Genomic DNA, 19,901 nt, shown 5'->3' on the forward strand with positions numbered 1-19,901 from the left:
CCCCAAAGCATCAGTTGAACCTGAAGCTGTCGGAGTGAGTATGGAGAAATCCTGATGGAACAGTCTCACAAGAGGAAAAACCTCCATAGTTAGGCATGCTTCTCAGAGAGAAGAGGTCCATTAGCCAAGGACAATAGTAAAAAAAAAAAAAAAAAGGAGGCTAGCCTTAAACTTTTTGAAGTGAAAGTTATGAAAAGTAGATTTTTAACCACTTGCCTGCAGGCATAACCCCCTTCCTGCCCAGGCCAATTTTCAGCTTTCAGTGCTGTCGCACTTTGAATGACAAATTGCACGGTCATGCAACACTGTACCCATGTAAAATTTGTATCACTTTTTTTTTTTTTTTTTTAGACAGATAGAGCTTTCTTTTGGTGGCATTTAATCACCTCTGGGTTTTTTATTTTTTGGTAAACAAACCAAAAACTGAAAATCTTGAAAAAAAAAAAAATGTTTTCTTCTTAGTTTTTGTTATAAAATTTTGAAAATAAGTGATTTTTCTCCTTCACTGATGTGCGCTAATGAGGCTGCAGTGATGTGCACCAATAGGCTGCACTGATGGGCATTGACAGGCATCACTGATGGGCACTGAAAGGCATCACTCATATGGCATTGATAGGTGGCACTGACTGGCAACAATAGGCGACACTAAAGGCAGCTCAGATGGGCACTGATATGTGGCATTGATAGGCACTGATGTGGCATGGATGAGGCACAGGCAGATGGTATTGATGGGCACTGACAGGTGGCACTGCTGGGGCTACACTGATCATCAGGGCACACTGATCATCAGTGCCCTGATGATCAGTGTACATGTCCACTCTGGAATGCCGATTACCGGCTCTCCTCTCAAGCTGTCAGCGTGACAGCTCGTGAGGAGAGAAATGCTGCTAACCGGCATTTCCCTATTTACATATGCTCAGCTGTGATTGGACACAACTGATCACATGACGGAGCCTACATCTTCGGCTCTTTCCATTGATCGGTGATACGCTGTGTCCGGGAGCCGTGCATGCGCGGTTAGAGTAGGAAGAACATCATATGATGTCCTCCCAGAACGAGAGAACCGCCTTGCGCCCGTCTTTACTTTATATGGCGGGCGGCGGTTAAAATCATATGAACATATAAAAACTATAATTTACACACTCTATATGCTGAAGGGAAATGGGTGCTCTTCTATTATCTCTTACCTTGGAGGGCTACAGGAATTGCCTCATTTTGGATTTTTGTTGGCAGTTTCCATCCCAGTTGTGCGCATGTTTCACATAACACATCAGTAACACCCTATAAAAATATAATACAATAAGCAAGGATTTAGTTATACATAATCTACCATTGCAGTTCACAGTAACAACACAAAAACTATACTCAAGTTAAGACCCCCATCTGTGTTAATACCTGTTGGTAGCCAAGCCATTTAGTGGTGCTTTGTTTTTCTGGGAGTACAAGAAAGAATTTGACTTACCTGTAAATTCTATAGCTTGGAGTAAAAGTGCAGGACACAAACTTGATATTCACAGACCCAGAGTTATAGGCTGGAACTGTCAGGTAATTAAGACTTTGGCAAAGCTTTGCGCACCCCTGGGCATCCCCCTTGTCAGGGATCCAGGTATGACCAGAGAAGTGTGGACTGACACAGGGAACAGCAGGCTTCAGAAAATGATGAAATAATAAAATTTATTAGGAGCACAAATATACAAAACGCAAATGCAACCAAAAACCAAACCTCCAACTAATAATAGATATGTACAATTGTAGTCAGGGCTGGGGAGGTCAGGCAGGCCGGGTCAGGAACAATCGGGCAGACAAGGTACAACAGGAGCAGGCAGGAGAGTGTCAGGAATAACCGGGGTCGGTGCAGGCAGAGTTCTAGCAGAGTCAGAGTCAAGCAGGCAGATTACAGGCTCAGGACAACAGGGCACATGGAAAACACCAAGGCACTGATTGCAGGCCTGGTGCTGCTTAAATATACCTCCTGCAATCAGCCTCAGGTGATGGCTTGATTGCAGGAGTGAGATCCTGGCTGCTGAAAGCACACGCTGGCAGCCCACACGGCAGGTGAGCCCATTCCTGACACACCCGCTGGCAAGCACCGGTACTGCAGCCCACACAGCAGGGGAGCCCATTCCTGACACTCCTACTGTTAGACAAGGCTAACTTGGTTGTTTTGCAGGCTGGCTGGCAAGTGTTGCTGGGAAATCCTTTGCTTGCAATGTGCATTGCCCTTCCATGTGCACCTTACTGCTAAGGCTGGTAATAGGTTAGGACAGCAGTTGCCATTTTTTGTGTAGTTGGCCAACTTGGATGCACTGGATGCCTTTGCTGTCATTTTGGTATAACTGGGCATCACATGTGTCCCTGTACCTTTAAGGAGGGATGGGCTCCTCCAGGTATACCAGCCCTTAACCTATCCACGTTTCGAGGCCAGAACCTCTTCCTCAGAGCCAACACTTCAAGAGTCTGCACTCCTCTTAAAAAGGCTAATAAATTATGACAGTGGGCTGTATCAAGTCCACCCGAAGGCGGAGAACATCACATGACCCATTACCATCTGATTCCAATCTTTGAATCAGAAGAAGAAAAAAAGAAAAAAAACCCACACATTCACATGTTGGTAGATAATACATAAAACACTTACACTTCTCTTTCTGAAAATTATATTGGGCTGGATGATGCTGGAAAGGGATATTAAATATATGAAATAAAGTAAATTGAATTGGGATCCAGAGAGATATAAGTAGTATAGATAGTACACAGTTGGAGCGCACGCCAGCATGTGCGATCCACCGCCTCATGGCTGGACTGTGACACTCGTGCTGCTGACAGCTGGACATGGAAACTCTCGTGTCCTAGCCGAGGAATTCTGTGTAAGCAGCCAATGGGCTGCTGCCGTGGAGTCACATGGGCGAGTATAGAGGGAGGCGCAACAGTGTGCTGTCCACCTGTGTTCCACCTACAACCAATGAGAGCCTAGCAAAAAAGGTATTGGCTCTAACAGGGAGGCAGGGCAATTAAACATTTCTAGAGGCGGCAGGAAATTAAGCGCTCCATATGCCTTCCACCGTGAGCCAATGAGGGCTCACATGCTCCTGCCTTAACTTCCTTGAGCCCTGTCTGTCTCCCATACCAGACCCTTATCCGAGCATGCAGCCCAGCAGGTCAGGAAAGCTCCCCCGTCCGCAGACCCCCACAACCACCTGCCAGGCTTGTGGGGAAGAGGCGCTTGTCCCCATGTACAAGGTGCTTTGGGGGGGGGGGGGGAAGGAGCCCCCCCTGCCCCAAAGCACCCCCCCCATGTTGAGGGCATGTGGCCCGGTTTGGTTCAGGAGGGGGGGGCGCTCCCTCGTCCCTTGCCTGACCTGCCGGGCTGCATGCTCGTATAAGGGTCTGCCATGGATTTGGAGGGGGGGGGGGGGCACGCCGGTTTTTTTTTTTTTTCACATTTTGGCGTGGAGTTACCCCTTAAGATACATACCAGACCTGATGGGTTTGGTGTGGATGGGAGGGGGGACCCCACGCTGTTTTTTTTTTTTTTTATTTATTATGGTGCTGGTTTTTAAATATAATTCTCCCTTTTTGTTTTCTTCACTATAGCTCAGAAATTCAGCGGTCACTTCCCCCAGCTAAAAGAGAAAGTTTTCTTTGAATTTATATCCCTAAAAGGAAACAATGTTTCCTTTTAGTTTATTAACACATACAAAGTTTTCTGTAACTTCGGGGAAAGTGACATCTAAGCTTGTGAACTATAGTGAAGAAAAAAAAAAGAAAAAAAAAAACAAAAAAAGGGAGGCTGGCATTTGCATTGAAACACCAGCATCGACATACACGTTGTATTGCAAAAACAATTAACAATTATGTAAACCGAGGCATTTTCAATGGGTTTTCATTCGTAAACCGAAAATTACGTTAACTGAGGCGTTGGTAAACCGAGGTACGCCTGCAATCCTTTGTATTGGGATACATAGAACCAACATACATCTGAATTGGCAACATAGTACAACATTTGTGTCACATTTGAGATATCTGGCTAGTTACACTGACCTTGCCCAGGGACTTAAGGTTGATTCACACCACAGAAATACAGGTGGGATTAGTGTTCAACAGCTCTGTGGATTAGTGGTTAGCACTGCTGCTTCACAGCGCTAGGGTTGTCGGTTTGAATCCCAACCACGGCAATGAATTTGCATGATCTCCCTGGGTGACTACCCTAACATACATGTGCTGGTGGCAGCATCTTTGCTTTCTGTCTAAATGATCCCTAGAATGTGAATTAGAATGAGGCCTTGTCTGTTCAAACACCTTTAAAGTTGCACCTTATGTGAATGTCAAAAGGATGGGATGAGATAAGGGCCTGGACTAATGATTGATTTGCACTCCACCCCCTTTTGGGGAGAGAGAGATTAAAAAAAAAAAATAATAATAATGGCATGGAGTCCCAACCCCCCCAAATTCATAACAGACCCTTATCCGAGCATGCAGATACTGCATGCCTTCAAAGATTTCCTTTGTTGAGTTGCCTACTTGGTTTACACTAGATGAGAGTTAAAATTGTGCCTTTTGTTGGCAATTTCACTGTGTTTTCTGTAGATTTACCAATGAGTTATTGTTTTTTCAATTGTGTTTTGCATTGCAATTTCTATTGTAGTCTATATGTAAAATTGCTACAAAATGCAGAAAACGTTAGACAAGAAGTACTTTTGAAATTGTGCTGCAGCAAAACGCTTACGTTAAGACACTCACATCCATTAGATCCAATATCAGGTACAATTTCAATTCCCAAATCGCACCTGAAATCGTGCACCCTGGATGCGACTTGGCATGCGATTTGCATGCCCTGCAACTTGCAAATCGCATGCCAAATTGCACCCGATGTGACCATGGGCTAACACCACAGTCACATCTAATCAGATTTGGAAATTGGGCAACTTACAGTGAAGTTGCACGATTTCACAATCAGATTGGATGTGAATGGAGCCTATAGTGGACAATAGGGTGCGACTTGGCCTACGATTTGTAAGTCGCCTAGCAAGCAAATCGCATGCCAAATTTCACCCAATGTGATCACATCAAAGCAGATTTTGAAGTGGTGCGACTTACACATCAAAGCAGATTTTGAAGTGGTGCGACTTAGTCACATCATGTGACTTGCAGTGAAGTCACATGATTTCAAAGTCGGGGGACATGCCGATTTAAAGTGCAATTTGCAAGACATCTGACAGAGATCTCTCTGCAAATCACATGAAAAGTAGTGTATTCATTACTTTAGAAATTGTTGCGGCTCCGACCAAGTTTGAACCACACCAATATGAACGCTCTAATAGCGGCCACATTGAGTGCGACTTGGCATGTGATTTGCATAACATGCGACTTGCAAATCGTATGCCAAGTCGCACCCTATTGTCTGCTATTAGAGCAGTTACATAGGTGCGTTTCTGACACCGATTTCTAAAGATGTACACGTACTACTTTTGTGGCGACTTGCATAGATATCCGTGTCACATATCTTGCAAATCGCAAGGAAAATCGGCATCTTCACTGTACGTCACACCATTTCTAAATCGGCTTTGATGTGACCGGGGTGTGAGGCTTTTTTATGTTTGATTTCCCTAGTGTTTTTCCGGTTTATGGGAAATCCTGCATACTAGCAAAGGTGAATTGACATTTTCAGTATTGCATGCAAGATGTGGTCATGTGACTGCCTTAACTCTTTTACAAAGAGTTTTATTGTAGATGAAGCAAAGATAAACAAACATTCGGATCACAGATTCAATGACCAACAAATATAAATTGTACCGGATAAATGGAAGCCAATTCAAGTCATCCATTGATAGAGGCATAAGTTGAAAGATTTACATTAGGTGCTTCATAAAAAAAAAAAAAAAAAAAAAAAAAAAAAAAAAAAAAAAAAAAAAGGAAGGAAGGATGAAGGAGGGAGTTGGTGAGGAACTATTGGCAAATCTTTGTGGGTCATTAATAATGTAAGCTCAAAAGAAAGTTTTGCTGCATCAACATTATAGAAGACAGGACAGGCACGAAAAGAGGCCCTTCCGAAGAAGGACACATGTTCCAAACCTTAGGTACATAAAGAAGTCTAGGATACATGGATAGTATTACAGATGTAGCACATAAAACAGTAAACTCAATCCGTAAAATATGATTAAGAACAGTTTGGACAATAGATTAGAAAAAGACAAACAGTAGAGAGACACGGACAAAAAAAAAAAAACCCAAGAGGGGCTCCGAGGTGATCACGGCAGAATCCATCCTCATATCGAAAGAAGGGATTGGTCGAATCTCGAAGGTTGAGCTATATCCAGCCAGGGACGCCATACCTGCAGATATTTTGTATGGGTATCCAACAATATGGCCATCAATTTTTCATTAACCATTATGAAATTCATCCGGTTTTTGACAGCTTCAAAACTAAGAGGAGTTTTCCAAGCTCTCGCAATTGTCAACTTCGTTGCCCTTTTGATATCATTTAGTAACCTATATAAAGAGAAGTGCAGACTCCTATAGTTCTGGCTCTGAGGAAGAGGTTGTGTCCTCAAAACGTGTTAGCCAGTTGGTCATCCAGGGTTCCATCGTATGGACTCAGATGTTGTTTGGATAATACATCTTGTTCAGTTTGACATGCCTGTGTTTTTATGTCTATTGTAAGTATGATAGTTTTTCTACATGGGGACTATGGATGGAATATCATGGTTAAACATGCCAAGGACCATATTTGACATGTTCTCCTAAGAAAATGGATATAGTTATTTTTCTACATGGGGATTATGGGTGGAATATCACACATGCCTAGGAACACATTTGACCCATTTCTAATGGGAATAGCCATTTTTCTACATAGGGATTATGGGTCAAATGTTTTTTGTTTTTTTAACATGCCTAGGAACACATTTGACCCCTTTGTGATAAAAATATGAAAAGTTATTTTTCTACCTGGGTAATATGGGTGGAATATCATAATAAACATGCATAGGAAAACATTTGACCTGTTCGAGAATTTAAGAACAACTATTTTTCTACGTGGGGATAAAGGGTGGAATTTTTTTTTTTTTTTTTTGGGGGGGGGGGGGAATTTTGAAAAATACCTATACTATATTCCTCTTTTTTTATTTTGTAATTATACAAACATTAAAACATCTTCCCTCTTCCAAAATATACTTCTCATTTTTCCATAATATAAATACATTCTTTAACCCACAACCCCCCCCCCCCTCACATCGTCACAATCTTATCTCCATCTGTGTTCATTTCTCCATATCTGTTATTCCATCTAATATCACTATAACTTCTTAGGCTACCTCCTTAGCTTTAGTTAGTGGTGTATAAGTTTTGGTTTTTTAAAAATTTCCTCCAAACACTCCATATTCTTTTAAACATTCCTGTCTTATCCTCTTCTAAGCATCTCAGTTTTTCCATTCTGAAAGTACTTTCCACTCTATCTATCCAATCCACCATCTTCGGAACACCTGCCATTAACCAGAATTTTGGTATCAAACCCTTTGCTGCACTGATTAAATGATACAGTACTTTATTCCTACATACTTCCAAGTTGGGCTCAAAATAATAGAATAAGCATTTTAGTGGATCTCCCTGGATATTTACCCCACATATTTCCAGAATATAATGAGCCATTTCCCTCCATCCTATACCATATTCTTATCAAAAAGGGGTCAAATGTGTTTCTAGGGGGAGGGCGGAGCCCGACTATGGCGGCCCGCACGGGCCTCTTCCGACTGACCCCCCCTTGGACTCTAAAATTCCCCCCTAGCAGATGGAGCTCTAGAGGGTAGAGACCTACCTCAACCGGGCGGGCTCCTCTGGCTGAGCGGCTCCCCGGAGTTGAGAGCGGAGACCAGCGGAGTGAGGCAGGGACGCTGAGCCTGGATGCCGAGCCTGGTTGCCGGGTGACAGGGAGGCACGGCCGGGACATGTGACCGGCCGCAGTGCACCTCTGGGAGGCAAGAAAGCCAGCCGCCCAGCCGGAGGCTGACAGGGAGCAGGAGAGATTCCGCTCTGTCGGACGACCTGCAATCCAGGGAGCCCTAACAGGTGGTTGATGGGGAGCCTCCCCAACAAAGACAAAGAAGAAGAGCATGGAGGAAAGTCCTGGAGGGTCCCCCTGAGAGGAAGAGAGCGGACCTGCTGAAGGAATTGGAGGAAGGAGCCTGGAGCCGTCTCACGAGAAGCGTTGGAGGGGTGAGCGAATCTGGCGGTGGCCCCAAACACAAAAATTGTATAGAGTTGGAGGAAAGCAGGGAGAGAAAGAAAAGGGGGGGACCCCCAGAGAACAAGAATAAAAAATAAGGAGAAGAACGTAAGGTGCAGGCAAAGGCATACAGAAAGGTGGGAAGACAAAGCTGGGAATTCTATTTCTACACCTTATTAATTTCTTCGTTTTGCAAAGTATAAGTTTATAAGAGAAAATAAAGGTTACAGAAGAAATGAAAAATAAAAGTGCAAAGGGAACCGGGCCTAAAGGGACACAAACGGGGACAATTAAAAAGTACACATCCCAGGGAAATGTGACCCCAGAAAGGCCCCGGAGCAGAGAAGACAAAGGAGAGTGTGATTTAAGTATGCAAAATAGTCCTAAACAGTCAATGGAATTGGATATCAGTAATCAACAAATAGAGACAGAAAAAGAACTACAAATCCCAAATAAAAGAGATGACAGAAATGTTCAAAGACCTGGAGAGAACAATAAAGCAAGAAATGGTAAAAATTCGGAATGATCTGGGGCAGTTGTTGTTGAGAGTGGAAGAAACGGAGCAGAAAGTTAAAAGCCAGACCCAGATTATTTCCGAAATAGAGAAGAAGATAATTAAATATGGAAAAAGCTCAGGAAAAATTGCAGTACAAGGTGGAAATTCAAGAAAATAGAGAAAGAAGGAGAAATATAAGGATAAGAGGGGTACCAGAAAGTTTAAAAAGGAGAAATACTAGAAGAGATGGTTTGCAAAATACTGAACTTTATAATGGGAAACTCTGAAATCGAAAGGACTAATATAGAAGGAATCTCTAGAAACGGGAAACTCCAGGGGAATCATGAGAAAGACAGGCCGAGAGACATACTTGTAAAATTTTATGAATTACAACAAAGGGAAAAAATCTGGAGGAACACTAAGGCTGGCCATACATTATACAATTATCTGCAGATTTTCTGCCCAATTTCCTTTAGATTTACCTTCAACTATGTAGTGCAAGGGCCTGCCTAATTGGATACAACTGAAAGTGTTGTTTAGGTTTGTCCTCCTATTATATGGTTTTTGGTAAATATAAACCAAAAATCTGCAGATAATTGTATAATGTATGGCCAGCCTAAGGGAAAACCAGTAATAAAGTATGGAGAAATGGATATTCAAATATATGCGGACTTGGCATCAGAGACTCTCCGGAGGAGGAGAGCTCTGAGGCCTTTGCTGGAGCAGATGAAAAAACAGAAGGTGCAATATAGATGGGGAGTTCCGGAGTGTTTAATAGGATGGAAAAATGGAATAACAGCCCATTTGAGGTTCCCAGAGGACTTGAGAAATTTTTGCAATAGACTTGAAATGCAGAAAATTGAAATAAAAAGGGTTGGGAAGAAGAATCTGGGGAAGAAAGAGCAGAAGGAAGGGAGGGGTGGAGACGGATGGGGGAGGGGCGGGGAGGAAGAGAGTGAAGGGGAGAGAGGTGTGTTTTTTTCCCCCCTTTCTCTCTCCTTGCTCCCATTTCATCGCCTCTTTTTTTTTTCCCTTGTCCCTCCAGCTTGACTCCTGTTTCCTCCTATAGAAAGATGAGTAGAGAGGGGGTCAAGGGGGGGATCCGGGTGGAGGGGAGGCTGTCCATGGGAAGAATGAAGCCCTAAGGTTTAAGTCAAAGGTGGATGCTATTTCCACAAATGACGGTTAGGCAAAGTAAAGGCCTAAAAAGAGGGGGGGGGGGGGGGGGGAGAGGAAAGGGAATGGAGGGAGTATTGGGAGAGGGGGGGAGAGAGAGGGAGAGAGAAAAGGGTAGAGGGATAAAAACGCTCTATAGGAATAAGAAAGAGGAAGGGAAGGAGGAAGAGGGAGACGGTAGGAAAAGAGTAAGATGGAAGAAACCCAATATATAACCTATAATGTAAAAGGGTTAAGCTGCCCAGGAAAGAGATTCAGGTTATTTAAAGAACTTCAACATAGAAAATCCTCAGTGGTATTTTTGCAGGAAACACATCTAGAGATAGAGTCAAAGGTTAGACTGAAGACTAGACATTTTCCAACATGGTTCTATGCGGATTCACCAACTAAAAGAGCAAAAGGAGTTGCTATAGGCTTCGCAAAGAATAAAAGGTTCGAGGTGGAGGAGAGATTAACGGATCCGGAGGGGAGGTTTTTATTTTTAAGAGGTAAACTACAGGGAATTGAGTGTACAATAACAAATATATACAGTCCAAATAAGAGACCAGAGAGGTTTATAAGAGAAGTGCTGAAGAGATTGATGGATTTTAAAAGTGGGTGTATGATAGTAGCGGGAGACTTTAACATCTGTATGGACCCACGGATAGATACCACTTCCTCTGTGAGGAGGGAGGAAAGCAAATCCTTGAGAATGTTAAAGAAATTGATGCATGAGTGTCAGTTGGTGGACATCTGGAGAATTAGGAATATGAAGGAGAGAGATTATACTTTCTTTTCGCACGTTCATCAGACTTATTCTAGACTAGATTACATATTAGTAGAACATCGAGTGATAGAGTGGGTGGTAGAAGTAAAAATTGAAGGAAGCACACTGTCGGATCATGCCCCAGTTGCTATGAAGTTAAGATGGGGTAGAAAAGGGAGAGAAGGTTATGTATGGCGGTTGAATGAGGCACTTCTCATGGAGGAAGAGATTGGTCAAAGAATTGAGAGAGAAATTGAATGGTTTTTTGATGAGAATGAAACAGAGGATGTGTCGGTTGCAATGGTGTGGGAAGCACATAAAGCTTACATCAGAGGTATACTTATTGCAATGGGGGCAAAAAAGAAAAAAAGAAAGGAGAGAAAAGATAAATAGATTATTAAATGAAATATATGATCTTGAACAGGTGCATAAAAGGGAAAGAACTAAGGAGATAATGCAGAGGTTAAGAAAGAAGAATTAGAGAATGTAATGGAGGAGGAAAAAAAAAAAAAGAAGAGTCTTTAATAAAATAACAAGTGAAAGGTACAGATGGGGAGATAGGCCGGGAAAGTATTTAATGAGAACTTTAAGAAAGAAGAAAAATAGAAATTATATTGAGAAAATAAGAAACCCCAAGGGGGAATTTTTACACTCAACCAAGGATATTGCTAGAATATTTAAAGAGTATTATAATGAGTTGTATAATATTATACCTCAGGATACGTTTAGGAAAACGGAAACAGTAAATAGAGAGAAAAGAAAGACATACCTAGAGGAGGCAGGCCTACCGAAATTAAGAGAAACACAACTGAACTCTCTAGAGGCAGAAATAACCCCAGAGGAAATAAAATTAGCACTAGAAAGCATGGCGGGAGGGAAAAGCCCAGGTCCGGATGGATATACGGCCAAATACTATAAAAAATATAAAGAGCTTTTAATTCCCAAAATGAAGATTTATATGAACGCCTTGGGGAACGGGATGAAGCTAAGGGGAGACTCTTTACAGGCGAATATAGTATTGATACAGAAAGAAGATAAAGATCCCTCACAATGTGCGAGTTATCGTCCCATAGCGCTGCTGAATGTAGACACTAAAATATATGCAAAGGTTCTGGCAAATAGACTGAAAGAGCTGATGCCGGAGTGGGTACATGGAGACCAGGTGGGGTTTGTCTCGGGAAGAGAGGGTAGAGATAATGCTCTGAGATCACTGTTGCTTATACAGGAGGGCAAAAAAGGGAAAACCCCAATGATACCGATGTCGATAGATGCTGAGAAGGCATTCGACAGAGTGAGTTGGGGTTTTATGATGGAAACTCTGGAAGAGTTGGGAGTGGGAGATAGAATGAGAGGGTGGATTGGAGAGTTGTACAGAGGGCCTACCGCTACCATAATGGTAAATGGAGGAAGATCAGCGTACTTTAAGATGTCAAATGGTACAAGACAGGGATGCCCATTGTCCCCACTGCTATATGTGTTATCACTGGAGCCCTTACTGTCCATGATTAGAAAGAACATAGACATAAAAGGAATAAAGATAGGCGATAGAGAACACAAGGTAGTGGCCTATGCGGACGACCTGATGTTTTATGTTGGAAACCCTAGAACATCACTTCCAAATTTAATGAAAGCATTGAGGGAGTACAGAGACCTGTCGAATCTGAAAATTAACCCGACAAAGACCAAAATCTTAAACATAAATCTCAAAAACAGTGAAAAAGAAAGACTACAAGAGGAATTCCCTTTCCTTTGGAGAGACAAAGAATTAAAATATCTAGGAATAAAACTATCAACCTCAAATAAAAACCTTTATAAAGCTAATTATATAATGTTATTAAATTAAATTAAGGAGGAGTTGAGGAGAGTGGGAAATGGAAATCCATCGTGGATAGGTCGTATAAACTTGATAAAGATGGTAATTGTCCCCAAGGTATTATATAAATTTCAAATGATCCCAATCAAACTCCCAGAGGCATATTTTAAAGAACTGAGGAAAATTATAATAAAATGTATATGGAGGAATAAAAAGCCTAGAATAGGGTATGAAACGTTGACTAGAAGTAAAGAAAGAGGAGGACTGGGGGTACCAGATTTTAGGAGATATTACAAAGCAGGGATTATCGCAAGAATTTTCGACTGCATTCAGAACCCGGAGAAAAGTTGGGTCAAAATTGAGAAAACACTGAGTGGAATAAGTTTGAGTAATAGTATCTGGGTGCCTGCACAATACAGAGAATTAGAGGAGAGCACAAGCACATACACTCTTATTGTTTTAAAAGAATGGGATTTATTACATAGACAAAAGGGGTGGGTTTTTAATTCACAACTAATACCACTTAGGAACACAAAATATTTCATCCCAGGTAAAGATAGCATAGCAGGGAAATGGATTATAAAACAGGAGGCGCAATTGAGAGATATAATGGTAGGAGAGGAAATTGGGTCATATAAGGATATGGAGGAAAGAAAGGGTGAAGTCTTTAATAAGATGGATAGATTAAGATATTACCAACTGAAGAACTTTTTTGAAAGCCTTCCAAAACCTATAAGAACTAGAAAAGACTGGAATCCATTCGAGAGACTTTTTGAGTTACGGGGAAATGGTAGACACGGAACGGCAAAAATACACAAGATATTAATGGAACTTGACACAGACACAAAATTAATGCACATAGAGAAATGGGAAAGAGGTATGGGAAGAAACAGAGGAGGAGGAGAAGATGTTCACATTAATTCACGAAAATATTAGTATGAGAGAAGTGGAAATAAATTATAAGTGTTTGAATAGATGGCACATTACCCCTTACCTGGAGCACAAGATGAATACGGAAATTTCACAGATGTGTTGGAGAGATTGTGGAGAGGTGGGCACGTGGTATCATATGTGGTGGGAGTGTCCAGAAATACAGGTGTTCTGGCAAAGGATAGTTTACTTGATAGGGAAGATTACTAAAATCAATATAGGATTAGACCCAGAATTATGCCTCCTCCATATCTCAGAACTCCCAGTGAAAGTATATAAAAGGTCAGGGATATGGTATTACTTAACCGCAGCAAAGAGCTTGATACCCAGGTACTGGAAGAAAAGAGGTGCCAACTGAGGAAGACTGGGTGGGTAGAGTAAACCAGATTTCTGGGACAGAAAGATTGTATTATACGCACGAGGATAAGCTGGAGATGTACAATAAAAAATGGAAAGGATGGGGAGAATATAAAGAAATGGCGAAAAAGGTGAAGAGATAAGGTCCCGGGTAGTCGGTTTAGAATTGGATTTAGGAATAACAGAATAATATGGAGTAAATGAGAGAAGAGAGAATATAGAGCGTGGGAAGGTGAGGGAGGGAAGGGAGGGGAAGGGGAGAAGGAGGGGGGGGGGGGGGGTTGGTATGAAAAGAAAGTCATATATAGGAATACATTTTATAAGGAGAAAATATGTTTTTGATAAATATTTTAATAGATATGTTGAAATGACTTGTATATGGATTGAAAACTAATAAATATTTATAAAAAAGAAAAAAAAAAAAAAAGTGCTTCTAGGCACGTTTAACCATGATAATCTACCCACAATCCCCCCCCCCCCCCATGTAAAGAAACACTATACACAGATTGTTATCAGAAACAGGTCAAATCTGTTCCTTGGCATGTGTATCCACAATAATTCACCCATAATCCCGATGTAGAAAGATAGCTATTCTCATTTTATCAGAAAAAGTCAAATGTGTTCCTAGGCATGTTTAACTATTACATTCCACCCATAATCCCCATGTATAGAAATAATACCCATAATCATTCAGAAATAGGTCAAATATGGTCCTTGCCATGTGTATACACAATATTCCACCCATAATCCCATTGAAGAAAAAGAAGTATTCTCATATTCTTATTAGAAAAAGGTCAAATATATTCCTTGCCATGTGCATACACAATCAACCCATTATCCCCATGTAGAAAAATAGCTACCATACTCTCATATTCTTATCAGAAACAAGTCAAAATATGTTCCTAGGCATGTTTAGCCATGATATCCCACCAATAACCCCCATGCAGAAAAATAATTATGCCCATAATCCTTTCAGAAATAGGTCAATTATGGTTCTATGGTATCTGCAATAATACACACAAAATACCCTTGTAGAAAAATAGCTAATTCTCCTATTCTTATCAAAACAACATCAAATGTGTTCCTAGGTATAACTATGATATTCCACCCTTAATCTCCATGTAAAAAATAACTATACCTATAATTATTTCAAAAATAGGTCAAATACAGTCCTTGGCATGTGTATCCACAATGATCCACCCATAATCCCCATGTAGAAAAATAGCTATTGTCATGTTCTTATCAAAGAGAGGTCAAATGTGTTCCTAGGCATGTTTATCATGATATTCCACCCATAATCCCAATGTAGAAAAAGAATTATGCCCATAATTTTTCAGAACTAAAATATGGTCCTTACCATACATAAATATGGTTCTTACCATACATATTCACAATACAGCCATAATCCCCACGTAGAAAAATAATTATATGCATTTGCTTAGCCGAAATAGGTTAAGATTTACCATGATATTCCCGCCATTATCCTCATATAGAAAAGGAATTTTACTAATTTTTATCTAAAAAAGGTGAAATTTAATTTGTATGGGATGTGTAACCATTATATTCCAGCCATAATCCCCATGCAGGTCAATATTACCACATTGTTATCAGAAATGCATTAATTTTTAATCTTCATTTTTTAACCACTTCCCGACTGCCCAATAGCAGAAATACTGCTACAGGGTGGCACGAGTGCGCAAAATCACATTTATATACATGATTTTGCATTTCCGGGTAGCCAATCCCCAGGTCCTGGACAGTGATTACCAAGGATCTCCAATGGGAAGAACTGTTTTGTTTACTACAGATCTCCTCCTTGTCAGCTCGGGCACAACACAGCCATCCAAAACAGTGTGCTTACAGTGAAGCACACAGACACCGCCCCATAGTAAAACACACCCAGCGCACAGTTAACCCTTTGACCACCTCTCACGTTAACCCCTTCCTTCCTAGTGCTATTAGTACAGTGTCAGTGCTTTTTTTCTTAAGCACTGATCACTGTATTGGGGTCACTGGGGGATGTCTGTGATACGACGTCAGTTCCCCCCCAGTGTCAGAATGCCTTAGTTCCGCTATAAATCAGTACTAGTAAAAAAAAAAAAAAAAAAAATCCCAGTATATATACACCGACATTTGTAAACGCTGTAATTTTCGCATGAACCAAATAAACATGTATAGGGCATTTTTTTTAAGCAGACATGTAGCAGAATACATTTTGGCGTAAATTTATGACAAAATTTGATTTTTTGCTTTTTTTTTTCTTAATACAGCACAAAGATTAAAAAGAAAAAAAAAGAAAAAATTAAAAATGCACAGGCAATCAAATACCACAAAAAGAAAGCTCAATTTGGGGGGGGCATAAATTTTATTTTGGTGCAACGTTGCATGACCACGCAATTGCCAATTAAAGTAACAGTGCTGTAATGCAAAAAAATGGCCTGCCCAGGAAGGCAAGTGGTTAAATATTTGCTAGGTTCCTAAAAAAAAGTAAATACACAACTGTTCAAAAATGTAGTGCTTTACACATATATGTACTGTATGAAATCAGTAAATCAATTCCTATTAAAATATTGAGTAATGTTTCCATTATTTCTGTATAATTTACAGCTGCACATACTTCAGTAAGTGAAGAGTTAAACATTAGCCACTACTTGCAACATAGTATCAAGCACTGCAAAAAAGAAAAACATATGATTCCTTAGCACCCTTAACCACACGTAGCATTAGACCCCGACCGCTTCAACCCTGGCAGAACGACCACACTAAAAATCTTAAACGACGCAGTCATGCGCAGGAGCGATTATGGCATAAAACCAGATCCCCTCGAGCTTTCTCCCTCTACAAATCCGCCTTCCTCACCTACTCCTCCTCCCTCCACGCCACCAAACAAGCCTACTTCGAAACCCTCATCAACAACCTCTCCACCTGTCCTCACCGGCTCTTCTCCACTTTCAACTCCCTACTCCCCCCCCCCCCCCCAGTACCTCTTTCACCGCCCACGAGATTGCCAATCACTTCCAAAATAAGATCGACGCGATCCGTAAGGACATCGCCAATGCTCAACCTACCTCCCCATCTAGCCTCCCTCCCACCATAACCCGACCAACTCTTCCCTCCTCTGACCTCGCAACCGCCCTACCCCCCACCACACCTAACGTCCCGCACACTATAACCTCCCCAACATTCCGCTCCTTCAGCCTTGCTACCACTGAGGAGGTCACTAAGGTCTTCTCAGAAGCCCGCCTCACCACTTGCCCCCTTGACCCTCTCCCCACACAACTCCTCCAGTCACCCTCCTCCTCTATCCTACGCTCCCTCACCCACATCTTCAATCTCTCCCTCTCTACTAGCGCATTCCCCTCCCCCCTAAAGCACGCGCACATCACCCCCATACTCAAAAAACCCTCCCTGGACCCCACCGACCTGAACGACCTTAGACCCATCTCCCTGCTGCCATTTACTTCCAAGCTCCTTGAGCGCTTAGTCTACAATCGCCTAAGCGCCCACCTCACTGACAACAACCTCCTCGATCCACTACAGTCTGGCTTCCGTCCCCAACACTCCACCGAAACCGCCCTACTCAAAATCCTGCTAACTGCCAAAGCTAATGGCCACTACTCAGTCCTCTTACTCCTCGACCTTTAAACACAGTCGACCACCCCCTCCTTCTTAAACTACATTCCCTTGGCATCAGAGACTCTGCTCTCTCCTCCTATCTATCCCAACGCTCCTTCAGCGTTCCCTATAATGCTACCACCTCCCCCTCTCTGTTGGGGTCCCCCAAGGCTCGGTCCTCGGGCCCCTTCACTTCTCCATCTATCCCTCCTCCCTAGGCAAACTGATACACTCCCACAGCTTCAAACTATCACCTCTACGCCGATGACATGCAAATTTACCTCTCCACCCCTTGCCTCACCCCTTCAGTCTCCGCCCGTATCACCCACCTACTGAACGACATATCAGACTGGATGTTGCTCCATTTCCTCAAATTGAACCTTTCCAAAACCGAGCTCCTGATCATCAGTCCCACCCCACAAGCCAAAGTCCTAGGTGTCACTCTAGACTCAAACCTGTCCTTCCAACCCCATGTCCAATCGTTGGCAAACTCATGCAGGCTCCACCTCCGCAACATCTCCAAAATACGTTCGTTTCTAACCCCAGACACTACGAAACAACTCGTTCACTCCCTTATCTCACGTCTGGACTACTGCAACTCCCTTCTCACCGGCCTACCTCATCACAGACTATCCCCGCTTCAGTCTATCCTGAACTCAGCGGCCAGACTCATCCACCTTACCAACCGCTCCGCTTCTGCCACCCCCCTGTCATTCCTTCCACTGGCTCCCGATTGCCCAACGCATTACATTCAAACTACTAACAAAGACATACAAAGCCATTCATAATGCTGCCCCAAACTACCTCACCGACCTGATACCCAAATACCACCATACCCGTAATCTTCGCTCCTCACAAGATCTCCTGCTTTCTAGCTCCCTGGTCTCCACCTCCCACACCCAACTGCAGGACTTCCCCCATCCTCTGGAACTCACTACCCCAATCCATCAGACTGTCACCTACTCTCCTCACCTTTAGGTGCACCCTGAAAACCCATCTCTTCAGGGAAGCCTACCCCACCCTCACCTAACAGCAGATCTCCTCCACTCCTCCTACCACTCCATCCCCCACGTACCACTATCCCCTCCCTCCTAGATTGTAAACTCGAAAGAGCAGGGCCCTCAAACCACTCGTGTATTGTTTCTGTATTGTCTCATGTTCTGTCCCAATATAATGTACAGCGCTGATCAAACCTTTTAGCGCTATATACTGTATAATAATAAATAATATTTTGACTAACAAAATCATTACCATGTGTGTAAAAATATACTGACACCTAGTGAGAGTGTTGAGCATTGCAGCCTATAATCTAATCATCCCAATATGCAGTTTAGTACTTCCCCCTCCCACTAAAACACTATTCCAAAAACTAATGTATTCTGTACCAGTCAAACAAGTATCTAGCAGACAAATTCACTGTTGAGATTTTCCATTGTAATGGTGACTGATAGAATGGGCAACAGTGTCTAAAAGCATAAGAAGCGAGTGGCGTACTGATACACGGCACTGCCTGTATAGTTTTGGTATCTCATGTTATTTGGCACCCAGCACCATAACTTCTACACCAAATTAGCATGAAACAGCATGACACAGAAGTTCTCAGCAGCTGTTTACAGAAAGGAGAGGGCTTACTTGCAGTCAATTCAGTAACGACCATTTCCTCTACTGCACAGATATGCCGATTTCAATACTTCCCATGCAGCAACGCACACTTCTGAACTCACCAATGAGCAGGTCTGCTCTTCTGCAATTAACAAATAGGTACGCATTTGCTAACATTAAATAAACGTTATCTGAGTAAAAAAATTCACTTAAGTTTCACATCATGACTAAAAAGTCATGGCCTGTAAAAAAACTGGAGACGAAAAGAAACCCATCCCCACATATTCTGCAATATCATGTTATCCACACATCACAGCTAGACAATTGGATACAGCTTACACTGAAAAGAAACTAGAAGCAGACATGCTTAAACCCATACTTAACGAAACACCTCTCTTACCAGCTGCCGAAAAGTTTTCATATCTTCACTTGCTTCCTCTGCATTCACGTGGGCAGCCATGTTTCCTATAAAGCGGACGTAAGGTATGATGAGTCGTCACGTGGTAGGATATTGTCACATGCGATTGGTCCTAAGGGCGCCAACTGTGAGGGGTTTTCTTTGTATGAGAGTATTCGCAGCTACGCAGTGACAGAACAGTTTGCACGATTTGTTGCTGTTATAGGGTAATATTCCTGTGCGGTTCGTGCCGAGCTTGACTATAAAGAGTGGAATTCAGGATAGTTTAAACTGCTTTTGGTTTGGTCGCAAAGAATTGTGATTGCTGCTCAGTACAAAGCAGTAATGAGACTATTAAGCGTGTAATATATTTAAATACTTGCCCTCCAGAGGATGTGAGCATGTAAAAAACGCCCCAAAGTAGCTTAAGAAGTTACCCAGTTGTGGAGAGTTGTGCGTTTTGGCGTATTTGAGAACGTTTTGTTAAGTGGCAAACATCTGCTAACCATGACTGGTGTTTCATGAATGAATATCTGTGAATTTCTGAACGTGCAG

General features: G+C 42.2%; 1 protein-coding gene across 1 annotated transcript in view; it reads right to left on the reverse strand.

Annotated features, from left to right (window-relative positions):
* LOC149457504 (putative ATP-dependent RNA helicase DDX47) overlaps positions 1-19,460 on the reverse strand; it is a 59,039-nt gene extending 39,579 nt beyond the window's left edge. Inside the window, exons 1-2 of the mRNA XM_089683608.1 lie at positions 19,350-19,460; positions 1,188-1,281 (exon numbers count right to left, since the gene is read on the reverse strand). Of these exons, the coding sequence (XP_089539734.1) occupies positions 1,188-1,281; positions 19,350-19,409 (154 nt within the window). The 5' untranslated portion in view covers positions 19,410-19,460. The remainder of the gene's footprint in view (positions 1-1,187; positions 1,282-19,349) is intronic.
* Positions 19,461-19,901: the final 441 nt, after the last annotated feature.

This window comes from Staurois parvus, unplaced genomic scaffold, assembly GCF_062004578.1.
Source record: "Staurois parvus isolate SC_StPar_1 unplaced genomic scaffold, SC_StPar_1.0 ptg000316l, whole genome shotgun sequence".
Classification (NCBI taxonomy): domain Eukaryota; kingdom Metazoa; phylum Chordata; class Amphibia; order Anura; family Ranidae; genus Staurois; species Staurois parvus.